A 14281-nucleotide genomic window follows, 5' to 3' on the forward strand; every position below is an offset into this window, starting at 1 on the left:
ACAAAAAGGAGCCACCACCCCACTTTATAGAATAAAGCTTCCTCCTGCAGAAACACTTTTCACATTTCCTTATTTACTACAGGGAACCTCCAATCACTCTTCCTCATATGGCATATGTCATAGAAGGACCTAGATGGAGCAGGCTTATTGTCAGCTACAAGGCTGAGAATCCTGAATTGCCTAATACTTTTGCATTCCTTCAAACTCACTCTTTAAGTATTTGTTTTAAATGCATTTTTAGAAGAATTTGAATTCTATCAGAAAAAGGGCACAAAAGATGGATAGCTATTAGCAGCACTCCAGCCTGTGTTCTGGACCTATTTGTATACTGTGGGTCCTGGTTACAAAACCAAACCAAACTTAAAACAAACAGAACCAACCAACAAACAAACAAAAAAAACCCCAGCAATTAATTTCCTCCTTGGAAGATAGTTTAGTAACCACCCATTGTTTGTTCAGCATACTTTTTGGTAGTCTTAATATAGATCCCAAAGTCATTTCTTACACAGAGTCACACAGCTCACCTAGGAAGGCCTTCTAATAATTCACAGTCAGGATAATCAGGGGTTAGGAAATGAGAGAGCAATAACTGTTGACCTTTGTCTGAAACCAAAGACACGAAGCCAGCACACTTGATGTTTATCAGCGCACCACCACCTCTGGCATTAAATGAAATTATATTTCTTTTACTAAGACATACCAGGGATGGCTGAACCAATGGAGAGGCCCATACCACCGTCAGATAATTTCCCATCGATATAGACTTTCCAAGCTCCATCAACACTTGTCCAAGTGATTGCAATGTGATGCCAATTGCCGTCATTCACGGCGGGACAGTCTGTTATTTTTTCCTTGCCATTCACATAAAGAACCCAGCTGTGGAAAGATTCCAGGGGGTATAGTCATCAGTCATATGTTGTAATCCCATCTGTTGGTCATGTTGCTATTTTTCTTCTTTTCTTTCTTTTTTTCTTTTTTGTGGGTAAGGCACTTCATGTAAAAGCAGTACTTTTTTTTTTTCATTTGGTCACATTTCATAGAAACAGATTTTATTTACAAATTACTCTTTACTGTAGGTCATTGAAAATGAGTTAATGTTTCTTAAACACAGAGGGGAGGAAAAAAGTCTTAGGATGAGAAGAAGTCAATTCAATTTGAGATAATTCACCAACTGTTCCTCCATTCTGCAGAGTGAGTCAGGAATGGAAGGAATGAGAGTTATACAAATGTCAGACTGGTTTCCTTCCTCTAGAATGTATGTTCTTGTGATAAGGAATAGACTTTAGAGACCTCATGGGAAGCCAGTCTTGTCTCTCTGTTGCCAAAACAATCATATGGCAGACAAAGTAGCTCTATCCAAGGAAAAGCAAAATTTAAACTAAACAAAGGTGACCAACAACAAGAGGGTTCCAACAACCATGTCATTAGAGAAATGTCAACGTTAACAAACAGTTAAAAGTGACACACCTTCAAAAGCAAATGGAGGAGAAGAAAAGTTTAGGAACAATTGACAAGGAAGGTAAGAATTCACTTAATAACTGCCAGTTATTCACTGAATAACTCAGCCCCTATTCAAGATGTTTATGAAAAAAAATGATATTTTAAAAACATGAATTTTTTCCTCTCTGTGTTTTCCCATTTTCATCCCCGTATTCAAGCAGGCAACAGTTTTCCTCTTTATAGACCTTCTGCTTTGGGGAGAATTTTGCAAATTTCTTGAATTTTATTTCTGAAAGCTTAAGTCCACTAAGAAGAGGGTGTTGAGTATGGGAAGTTTACACCAGAAGAGTAAGAATTTTGTGGAATGATGAAAGAGAACTCAGTGGGCCCCTGAGGCCTGCAACCTGCTCAGTGGCAAAGGGCCACAAATTTGGGTGGATCTGAGATGAACAGGCCATGTAGTGCCCCACAGAATCTATCTAGACTGAGGGCATAAACTCTCAGCCTTGCAAGGATTTAACATGTGTCAAAGAGCCATGGTTGGGAAAGGACCCCAGAGGCTGAGGCAGTAGACAGCTCAGAGATCAGAAGGGTAGACAGATGTCCAGTGACAGAAGTCCTGCCCAAGTCTGCGGGTTTTCAGCTAAACTCTGTGTGCTTTAGATGATCTGTGAGTATCTAAGGCAGGAAAAACAGTGAGTAGTGAAAAATTAGAGAAACAACTGAGGCTATTGCTTCTGGGGTCGAGTCCTGTGTCTAGAATTAATTGATCAAAAAAGACATAAAGAAATGTCATTGTGCACACCTGAGACTATAGACAGATCACATTCAATACAAGTGTCTCCCTTGGGTCAACAATATTACTGAACACTGAATCCCTTGACCCTTGGCTGCTCTGATACATAAATAAGGGAGCACCAGCTCTGTCCACTCCCAGGGTGTAAGATTTGGAGCAAAGCATTTAGTTTCCCTGAAACTTTGTTTTACCATCTATGAAAAGAGTGTTACTTTCTCAAGTTATTGTGAAGGTCAAGTAAAGTAACATGTAGGAAAATACTTAGCAAATAGCAAAACAAGATACATATATAAGGTGGAATTCCCTGGTGGTGCGGCAGGTTAGGGACCTGGCATTGTCACTGGTGTGGCACAGGTCATTGCTGACGTGACGTAGGTTTGATTCCTGGCCTGGGAACTTTTGTATGTTGCAGGTGCAGCCACACACACACACACACACACAAAAGCATATATACAGTATTATCACTAAAACTTGGTCTTCTTACTAGACTTGCTCAGATGCTCTGATTATTGTCACCCTGCTGTCCTGCAGGAACAGATGACACCCCTGCCGCCCCAAACCCCATGTCTGTTCTATCTTGATGCCAGGATAAGTCCTAGTAGGGCCTTTCTGACACCTCTGCTTACCCATTATAATCAGTTAGAAGGAAGGTATTGTCACTGCCATTCTCAAGTGCATAGGAAATGGGTGTCCCATAGTTGTTGATGTCAGAGGATTTCATCCAGAACGTGCAGGTTACAGCATGGAGAGACGGAAGCACGCCATCCAGCATGACATAACCATAGATGCCAGACACTTCAAAATCCAGGTTAAAACTTGAAGACTGTTCTGCAGCAAATAAGAAAAGTATGAAAAGTACAGATGGCAGATAGGCATGTGAAAAAGATACCCAACACTGCTAATTATTAGAGAAATGCAAATCAAAGACCACAAGGAGGCATCATCTCACACTATTCAGAATGGCCATCATCAAAAAGTTTACAAATCATAAATGCTTGAGAGGGTGTGAAGAAAAGGGAAACTTCTTACCCTGTTGGTGGGAATGTAAACTGGTGCAGCCACTACGGAGAACAGTATGGAGGTTCCATAAAAAATTAAACATGGAGATACCATATGATCTAGCAATCCTGTTCCAGGGCACATATCCAGAGAAAACTCTAATTTGAAAAGATATGTGCACTCCAATATTCATAGCCCTATTTATAATAGCTAAGACATGGAAACAACTGAACGTCCATTGACAGATGCCTGTATAACGATGAGATATATATGTATGTATGCATGTGTGTGTCTGTGTGTGTGTGTGTGTGTGTATACATACAACAGAATATTAATCAGCTGTAAAAAGGAAGAATGCCATTTGTAGCACATGGATGAGATTATTATATTAAGTGAAGTAAGTCAGACAAAGACAAATATATGATGTCACTTATATGTGGGATCTAAAATATGCAACAGATGAACTTATTTAAAAAACAGAAACAGACTTAGAGACACAGGAACAAACTTTTGGTTATCAAAAGGGAAGGGGGGATAAAATAGGAGTTTGAGATTGGCAGATACAAACTACTATCTATAAAACAGATAAACAAGAGCATCTGTTAGACAGCATAGGGAATTATGTTCAATCTCTTATAATAAACTATAATGGAAAAGAATATGAAAAAGAATATTTTCATATTCACCTGAATCGGTTTGTATATATCAGAAACTAACAAAACACTGTAAATCAACTACACTTCTCCCTAAAAAATAGTATGCAGACCATGGCACTTATGAGGCATTTTTCGATTGTCTAAGGCAACCTGCAAGTAAGCAGTACCATTGTCAAAGAAGCTTGTTTCAGTAAATTTAATGATCTGAGAAGTAGTTTTAAAATTAAGTATGTGTTATTTACAAAATATACAAAAATTCCTTTTTTATATTTTGTCTTTTATTATTATTATTTTTATTGAAGTTTAGTTATTTACAATATTATATAAGTTTCAGGTGTATCTAAGAAAAAAAAATGTGAATCCCTATGTTGTACACCTGAAACTTATATAATATCGTAGGTTCCTAGGCTAGGGTTTGAATGGGCACTACAGCTGCTGGCCTATGCCACAGCCAAGTGACGCCAGATCCAAGCTGCATCTGCATCCTACACCACAGCTCACGGCAATGCCAGATCCTTAACCCACTCATTGAGGCCAGGGATCGAACCCACATCCTCATGGATGCTAGTCAGATTCATTTCCGCTGAGCCACGACAGGAACTCCGTGATTCAGAATTTTTAAAGGTTATATTCCATTTATAGTTACCATAAACTACTGGCTAGCTTCCCTGCACTGTACAATATATCCTTGAAGCTTATTTATTTTATACCTAGTAGTTTATACCTTGTAACTACCCTAGCCCTATCTTGCCCCTCCCTCCTTCCTTCTCCCCACTGGTGACCATTATTTTGTTTTCTTTCTTTTCTTTTTTTTTTGTCTTTTAGGGCTGCACCCATGGAGGTTCGAGGCTAGGAGTCAAATTGGAGTCATAGCCACAGGCCTACACTACAGACACAGCAACAGGGGATCTGAGCCACGTCTGCGACCTACACCACAGCTCACAGCAACACGCAGATCCTTAACCCGCTGAGAGAGGCCAGGAATCGAACCCGTGTCCTCATGGATGCTAGTCGGGTTCATTAACCACTGAGCCACAATGGGAACTCCAACTAATTTGTTTTCTATATCTGCAAGTTGTTTCTTTTTCGTTTAACAACTTCTTTTTAAACAAAGCCATCAGTGAATATCTAAGATAGGGAAGTGGAAGGAAGTGAAGAAATGGGGAATAATTGGATGAAGAGGTAGGGCTGGGGAGTCATTAAAGATGAGATGCTCAGCGCGCATGTGCTGATGAGAATGACTCAGCAAAGTGGAGTAACTGATGTTGCAGGAGAAGGAGGGGTCACTGTCAGGGCAACCCACCATCCCTGCTCTGGGCTCTGGCTCCTCCCCATTTCATGAAGAGTTTGGCTTTGCTCTAAGCCTGCATATTCCCCCGACTCAACAGAACACAAGTCCTATAGACTCCAGTGCTCTGAGAAAGCGATTTAGCCTTGATTCTCAAACACATTCATGGTCTCTGGTTTTCTAAATCAAGTGAGTTTTCAAAATGTCCTTTCTAGACCTGCAGAACACAGAGTTCTGCTAAATTTGATTTTCTCCCATTCCCCCTTACATCTCTAAGCTTCAACATCCTCACATCTGGGCTATTAGAGACAACATTACCCAGCTTACTGGGTGGCTGGGAAGATGACACTAAGCACAAAATGCTTCACAGAGTTTTTGGTGTATGTGCAGGTAAAAGTTGACGTTATCATGCCACCCTTGTTAGTATCATTATTAATAACAGTGAGTTCACACATACCTGTTTCACATCTGCTGCCTGAAAATCCCGGCTGACATTTACAACTGTATGAGTTTAACTCATCCACACAGGTGGCCTGATTTCTGCAGGGGTTAGACTGACATTCATTGATGTTCAAGTCACAACGGGGCCCTGTGAAGCCTGCTGCACACAGGCACCTGAAAGAAGACAAAATGTTGTAACAGTAAGAATAGTTGCAAAAAAGCTTTAGAAGTCTCCCATTAATGACGATATTGTCTTAAAAGACTGAAAAGTTGAAATGCTAATATGACTGCACTTACATGTGGAATACAAATATATATGCATATAAATATATGTATTTATATAAATATACACACATATCTCAAGTTTATAGAACAAACTGGTGGTTCCCAGAGGCAGGGGGTGGGAGGTGAGAGAAATGGGTGAATTGTTTTCATTTTTCTTTTTTTCACTTTAAATTGAATTTTTTAAAAAAGACCCTGAAATGCTGAGACATATTTTCCACATTAAAACTGTGCTTTACTGTTACATTTTTTTCAGTTCATTAAAATAAACCTACTTAAGACAACATATATTTGGAATGTTGTAGTAGCAAAAATAGGTTAGAAAGTAGTTCTGGTCAAGGTTATTTATTTTTTTTATTGTTTACCAATAGGCCTTTTTAATCTTTTTTTTTTCCCAAGGTGAGTATTCATATACTGGGAATGCCTCTCCCCATAGAAGTGCTAAGAAAAAACATAAAATGTCCAATGCTCTCCTAAAGGCTTTGCATACATTAATCAGCCTTATAAGAATGAAGTAATATTCTTCTTCTCACTTTACAGATGAGTAAATTGTGGCTCAGAGAGGTTAATTTGGTCAAGTCCTCTTGTTACTAAGTGGTGGAGGAGGACGTTGACCTCAATCTAGTGCCTTGTTTTTTTTTTTTTTAAACAGGTCCTGAAATATTTTAATCTTATATTAGTAGTTAGGAAGCACCTGCTTAAATTCCATACAAGGTCTGGGTGTCTTTCTTGTTGTGGTTATTATTTCCCACCCACTCCCCCAGCTTTATTCAGAGCTAGTGGATAAATAAAATTGTAATGTATTTAACAAGTACAATGGGATGATTTGATGTACATATACATTGTGAAATTATTATTACAATTGAGTTAACACATCTATCACGTCACATGGTTACTGGGTTTTTGGGGTTTTTTTGGTGAGAATGCTTAAGAGCTACACTCTTAGCAGATTTCAAATATATAATGCAGAATGATTAACTAGAGTGATCACGTTGCAATTAAATCCTCATAACTTAATCATTTTACAACTGAAGTCCATACCCTTTGACCAACATCTTCCCCAAAGCCCTGGCAACCACCATCAGATTCTCTGTTTCCACGAGTTTCACTGTTTTGTTGTTGTTGTTGTTTTATTTTTAAATTAAAAAAATTTTTTTAAACTGTTGTTTGTTTTAGTGTCCACACATAAGTGATTTGTCTCTCTCTCTTTCTGGCTTATCCCACTTAATACGATGCCCTCCAGGTTCATCCACGTTGTCAAAATGGCAGGATTTCTTTTGTTTTTTTAATTACTGAATAATATTCCATTACTATACTCTGTTATCTATCTAGATATACTATATAGATATCCATATCTGTATCTATATAGTATGAGAGATATAAACCCCAAACATAACTATGATATTTATGTATATCTTCCACAGATTATATGTCTTCTATGTTTTTTTGCATTTTTAAAATTATAGTTGATTTATATGGTTGTGCCAATTTCTGCTGTATGGCAAAGTGATCCAGCCATATATATACACACATTCTTTTTCTCATATTATCTTCCGTCATGCTCTATTCCAAGGGACTGGATATAGTTCCCTATGCTGTAAAACAGGACCTCATTGCTTTTCCATTCTAAATGTAATAGTTTGCATCTACTAACTCAACTCCCCATCCATCCCAGTCCCCCCCCCTTCCCCTTGGCAACCACGAGTCTGTTCTCTATTAGTGCCTTGTTCTTAATCAGTATGCCACATAGTCTGTGTAGTATGCAACAAACCTTTTAAACCCTCAGAATGGAAAATACGTCTGATAGAGTCAAACGCTGGCAAAGGCGTCATGAAATGGGAAATCTCAGTGAGGAGCACTGCCACTGGGCAATGGAAAGGAAGTGGAGGGTTTGCCTTTCCAGAGCCGTGCATGTCCATCTCTAGTGTGAACACTAGGAGGTTACTGCCCAGGTGCACGAGGACACGTGCCACAAATGCAACAACAGAGCATCATCCTACATGTTCATGGAGAGGTGAATGGGAAAAGAAACCACGGTATAATCATCCAATAGAATACTAATAAGCAGTTGAAATGAGCAAGCTAGAGCCAAATCTATCAACCCTGATAACATGTTAAGTGGAGAAACAAACACAAAATGCAAAAAGATATAGATATAGTACAAATATCATTTATCTAACATGTAAAACTATATTAATACTGTTTATTAAGTCATATATGTAGTAAAATATAAAGTCTTAATGAGAAAGTTATACACCCATTTCAGGATAGTGATTATTACCAGAAAAAAAGAGGTGTGTGTGTGTGTGTGTGTGTGACATCAAATTTACCTTTAGAATTTATTTTCTTAAAACAAACGAATCAAACATGGCAAAAGGCTAAGGTTTGATAACTACTGTGATGAGAGCAGGAGTTTTGTTATTCTTTGTAATTTTGTGTATGTACATATTTTTTAAGTGAAAAGGTCTTGTATAATAAATGTACTTAATATTGTTACTAGCATGTGTATATGAGGACCTCTTTGATATTGGCCTAATGGTGATAATATGAATAAATGGTATTTGGGGGTTTAAAAGAAAATCTCAGTTGGAATTGGTGGGAATCTTTACTGAGTTCTCTGTATTTGACGGTAAATCTATTTTAGCTAGAATTTCACTCATCTTTATCTGTCCATGCTCAATATCATCATAGCAGTTCAATATCCTTGTCTATGAAAGAGATTCACTTTGGTGGCAACTAACATTCCTTCTGAATTAGAAGAGTTTACCTTCACCTTTCCTCTAGTTAGGATTTAGACAAATTTGGTATTCATCAGTGTCTTGGACCCTGGGGAGAGTGTGGAACTCTTAATATTCATCTGGAAACTTCTCATTGCCTGGGGTTCCATGCTGTATGCCAGAAGAGATAAAAATCTTTCATTTACACAAAGGGGATGCTACACTGATAAGACCTCATTTCCACAGTGAGAGCTAAAGTCTCATGGGCAGAACTGACTTCCTATTTCTTCTGGGCAGCATCCTGGCTCTTTGATGTGGGATGGTAATGGCAGGAGGCTGGACTGGGAGGGGACTGGCAAACATTGAAACTGGGGTAGACCTCTTTTTAATTTTTTTTTTTTTTTGCTTTTAACTTTTGAAAACTTATAGAATCAGTTGCTTTTTGAGGACAATAAATTTTCCTAAGATTCTGCGAGGAAGATAAGTCAGTCTTTTGTACCGCAGAAGCCACAGATCCTACAAGTGGGAAGGGATGGAACAGGGCAGACTTCATAATGATAAAAAGAAAAATGCTGCTTTTCTTTTTGTCTTTTTAGGCCACACCTTTGGCATATATAAGTTCCCAGGCTAAGGGTCAAATCAGAGTTGAAGCTGCTGGCCTATGCCACAGCAGCACAGGATCTGAGCCATGTCTGAGACCTACACCACAGTTCATGGCAACAGTGGATCCTTAACCCACTGAGCAAGGTCAGGGATCGAGCCTGAGTCTTCGTGGTTACTAGTTGGGTTCGTTAACCACTGTGCCACGACGGGAACTTCAAATGCTAGTTTTCAAACTGTATTCTACTGCCACCCTAAGAGCCGCCTCAGGAAGACAAAGTCTTCCCCCTCAACACATAAGACTATTTCCAACCACAAAAGCTTAGCTTTTATTATTTTATTTGTTTACACTCTTATTAGACTTCTTTGGAACCAAGGGTTGCTAAACTAAAAACAAATGTTTAAAAGCCATGGTCACAGCATGTAGAATGATGCTGTGATGGTATGATCACACAGGTCCTTTTGATTTTACCTAGTGGGAAAACTTAGCTAAAACACAGAACATTCAAAACTGAGATCTGGGAGTTCCCGTCGTGTCACAGTGGTTAACGAATCCGACTAGGAACCATGAGGTTGCGGGTTCGGTCCCTGCCCTTGCTCAGTGGGTTAACGATCCGGCGTTGCAGTGAGCTGTGGTGTAGGTCGCAGACGTGGCTCGGATCCCGCGTTGCTGTGGCTCTGGCGTAGGCCGGTGGCTACAGCTCCGATTCAACCCCTAGCCTGGGAACCTCCATATGCCGCGGGAGCGGCCCAAGAAATAGCAACAACAACAACAACAGCAGCAAAAAGACAAAAAAGACAAAAGACAAAAAAAAAAAAAAAAAAACAAAAACAAAAAACTGAGATCTGTACAGTGCCTCTGAATATGTTTCTGTATAACTGTGCTTCCTTTCATCTTCTGTGACTCCCCAAGTATAGAGCAGTGGTTCCCAAATCTGGCTGCGCATCAGAGTCATTGGAGAACTTAAAGTATACAGGTCGCCTATTTTAAAATTACAGACTTCACTCCAGACTTAGGGAATCAGAATATCAGGTGGTGGGCAGATTCTGCTACAGCTTATCCTGGGGACTCAAAGTAACACCCTGTAAAGACTGCAAAACGTCTGAACAGTTAAGAAAATAAAAATAGTGAAAAGAGCCGGACTTGGTCTTTTACCTGAAGCTATTGGCACCATCTTTGCAGGTAGCTCCATTTTTGCATGGTTGACTGAGACACTCATCCACGTTTATCTCACACCGGGTGCCCAAAAATCCAGGTGGGCATTTGCACATGAACCCCCCAAGCTGATCTTCACAGGCTGCATTATTTAAGCACGGGTTTGACTGGCATTCGTTGACTTCTGTTTCACAGTGCAGGCCTGGGGATGGGTGAGGATGAGAAAGAGCCCACTTGTTAACCCCCTGGGAGAGCTGGGCTCAGGTATTGATTCCTTGGAGGATGCCGCTTCTAGATGATGGGAATGGAGGCTGCAGAGCCACTGGCCTACCAAACTTGTTTGAGATCCATTCTTTAACAACTCTGGCTTTTCTAAATCATTTTAGGATGGTGTTTTTGGTCATCTGCTCTTTTTTATCTTACCTCTTTCTGCAACTAACATTAGTAATGAATATCTAATTGAGATGATGTTAAAATATAAAACTAGCAAATTTAGTTCAGTGTTTTCCTCTGTTTCTTTGACCCTGCCTATTTCCTTCACTTATATTTTTCTGTTTTTGGACTTTAGAACTGTGTGTGTGTGTGTGTGCGTGTAAATACACGCGCACACACACACACAGATATACACATACATACATATATATTTAACCCTATAATTTGGCATCCATTTACAATATGATTTTATCTAATTTATCTCCAGTTCCTTCTTGAGTGTTTGTCTTATCATATAAACTCATGTCTTCTCTCTCTCTGTCTCTATCTCTACACACACATATATCCACACACAAGTACAAGATGTTTTTCTTAACTGTTTGAGAGTAAATTGTAGACCTGATGTCCTTTTACCCTAAATACTTCAGTGTGAATTTTCTCAAAAATAAGGGCTTTCTCTAATGAAATCACAGCACAGTTATACAATCAGAAGAGTAACATTGGCATGCATAATGTTATGTGTATATAGGGTTAGTAAATCATTTGTGGTGGTTTACTGGACTCCAAGACAATGAGGAAGAGTGGAAACATCTTACCCATGTATCCTTTCACACATGTGCAGCGATAACCAGCCAAGCCATCAACACAAGTTCCTTTATTCAAACAAGGACTGGAGCTACACTCGTTTATGTTTTCTTCGCAAAGCTGACCTGCAAAGAATCACAGAGTATCTGAGCCGGAGGGAATCTGAAAGGAATTTAAAACTTATTGTCTTCAAGTAAGTTGTTCAGGTGTAAAAGCAGAATGATTGGAAATCATGGAAAACATACTTGTGAAAAATATTGCCCTTTGCCGAATATAATTATTTGCTGACTGATATTCTACTATATGTGATTATCTATCTACCTACCCAACTATATGGTACTTTCTGTATCTATTCATCCCTTGATATACACTTAGGTTGGTTCTACGTCTTGGCCATTGGCTATTGTGAATAATGCTGCAATGAACGTGGAAGTGCAGATATGTCTTTCAGAGAGTGATTTCACTTCCTTTGATGGACACCCATAAGGATTGTTGGATCATACGGTAATTCTACTTTTTTTTGGGGGGAGGGGGAACCTCCATGCTGTTTTCCTTGGTGGTTGCACCAATTTACATTCCCACCAACAATGCACAAGGGTCCCCTTTTCTCCATGTCCTCACGAGCTCTGTTATCTCTTATCTTTTGAGAATAGCCATCCTAACAGGTGTGAGGTGATATTTCATCATTTTAACAATGCTAAGGTTTATGTTGTTAAAATGAGAAACTTCCCCCCTTACCTGTGTAACCAGATGGGCATTCACAAATGAATCCCCCAACTTGGTCTTTACAAATTCCATTGTTGTGGCATGGTGACGAGCTGCATTCATCAATGTCTATCTCACATTTTAAACCTAAAATGCAAACCAAACCCTGAAGGTCAGTCAAAGAGAGGATGAACAGAAACACAAGTATGATCATTTAAAGGTAATCATCCCCCAAATCTGAATTTATGGGGAATGATAACGGTGATGGAAAAGGTAATATTTGTTAAGTGCGACCATCTAGTTAAGTGTTTAATAAAGGTATTACTTCTTTATAAGCAGATTTAAAATATCTTTAAAAGGATACATAAAAGACAGCAAAAAGATCCCAAGTTAAAAGTAGAGGGCGAAAAGGGAAATCTGGAAGCATAAAATGGAATCAGGAATTAGTTTAATTCCAAAGTAAAAAATATCGAGTCATATATACTAGCTACAAAGGCCATGTGGCTGAGGAGTGGGGGTGGGGTGAAATCCTGCCAGATCTCAGCTCATATGCCGGGTGTCCTAGAGTGGGGTACATCTTCCCACAGGGCATTCCTAGGCTATCTATGGACTAGCTCTGCCAAAACCCATCTTCTTTGACATTGGCGGTGGGTGGGGGGGGCAGGTCTCAAAATGTGCCTTCTGGACCAACAGCATCAGTAATCCCCTGGGAATGTGATAAAAATGCAAATTCTAAGAGCTTCCCTAGACCTACTGAATCAGAGATCCTGGGGTTGGGGTCCAGCAATCTGTTTTAAGAAGTCTTCAGATGATTCTGATATACATCAAAATTTGAGAATCATTGTCCTACATTATGCATTTTCTCAACCATCACTAACATATAAAATTCTAGGACAAGAAAACTATTTCTTATAGAATGGTGAGACAAAAATTTTTATAAAAATTGAAACATACACACACGCACACAAACTGAAATAAATGGAATGACAATATTCTGTATTTTGTCTTCCAATTCTCTTTTTCTTATGTTGTGGTGAATTCTTTTATTTAAATACCACTTTTCTCATTAAAAATACTTCAAATTGGTTGCATGAAACTCAAAAAAAAGGTAAAACTGTATTTCTGTAAGAAAACAGGAAAGTATTTTAAATAAATTACAACTTGAAGATATAGTTTATTTCTCCTCAAAAATTATGTTTCTGGGCTGAATTGGAATGTGAACCAAATTGCAAGGAAACATAATTCTTATATAATTCCTACATAATCAAGTTCAAAGCCATACTGTTTTTCCAAGCACAGCTTCCAGAAAGATAGAAATAAAGTAACAAATTGAGGCTATTCACAAGAACTTCCATTCGTGTGAAGCAAATAAGAGAAACTGGAGTTTGTTTAAAAATGTTTACCCTGGACAATCTGTTCTACGTTGAATGTCATGCATTTAATTTGTGTTAGAATGCACTCTTGGACATGGCCTCTGGAACAATATTCCAATTAAAGCTGTGAGTTATGATGTGACTTTTTCAGAGAGAAGATGATTCTTTATTCTTCCTCCAAAATGTGCAAAGAAAAGTGTCATTCATAAGATATGCATACTTTTTTCACTTACTAGTTTCCAAATTTTTGTGCATTGATACCGTCTAATGTTATCTTACAGCATTTATTTTTAATGTTTCAAAGTGTGATACTACAGGTCACAATGATGTATGACAATGTATTAAAAATACATTAAGATTTGCATTCCTCTGTGTTACCTGTATATCCAGGTGGACAGAGACACACATAACCACGCCCAAGTTGTTGGCAGGTTCCACCATTGTGGCAGGGGTTTAAGAAACATTCATGGAAAACCTACCAGTGGTAGAAAAGAAATTCATCAGAGACAAAACACTACTCGTTTCAAAGCAATTCTGAGTAGGGAGTTAGTAGATTTGCAATGTTAGACAGCTGGTTGCTGTTTCCAGGTTAAGTCCAGCTAGACTGCAGCCTGCATAACGTTGGTACCTGCCATATATGGGCACAAAGGCTAAATGTTATTTGTTTTCTTTCTTTAAAAAAATTTATTGGAGTATAGTTGACTTACAATGTTGTGTTAGTTTCAGTTGTACAGCAAAGTGCATCAGTTACATATATGGGCCATTTTTCAATATGGGTCATTACAGAGTATTGAGTAGCTTTCCTGTGCTA

At 38.7% G+C, this 14281-nt stretch overlaps 1 protein-coding gene across 3 annotated transcripts in view; it reads right to left on the reverse strand.

Annotated features, from left to right (window-relative positions):
- Positions 1-14281, reverse strand: part of SVEP1 (sushi, von Willebrand factor type A, EGF and pentraxin domain containing 1) — a 202198-nt gene that overhangs the window by 64591 nt on the left and 123326 nt on the right. For all 3 annotated transcript variants that reach the window (XM_003122075.6, XM_084991626.1, XM_084991634.1), the window contains 7 exons: positions 13849-13945; positions 12131-12244; positions 11404-11517; positions 10376-10577; positions 5637-5794; positions 2863-3064; positions 701-876 (listed from right to left, as the gene is read on the reverse strand). In XM_003122075.6, coding sequence (XP_003122123.3) covers positions 701-876; positions 2863-3064; positions 5637-5794; positions 10376-10577; positions 11404-11517; positions 12131-12244; positions 13849-13945 — 1063 coding nt within the window. The remainder of the gene's footprint in view (positions 1-700; positions 877-2862; positions 3065-5636; positions 5795-10375; positions 10578-11403; positions 11518-12130; positions 12245-13848; positions 13946-14281) is intronic.

The sequence above is a fragment of the Sus scrofa genome, chromosome 1, assembly GCF_054392235.1.
Source record: "Sus scrofa isolate SSC_HxYL_T2T_F1_AM1 chromosome 1, Sscrofa_HxYL_maternal_Yorkshire_Landrace_v2.0, whole genome shotgun sequence".
In the NCBI taxonomy this organism is placed as follows: Eukaryota; Metazoa; Chordata; class Mammalia; order Artiodactyla; family Suidae; genus Sus; species Sus scrofa.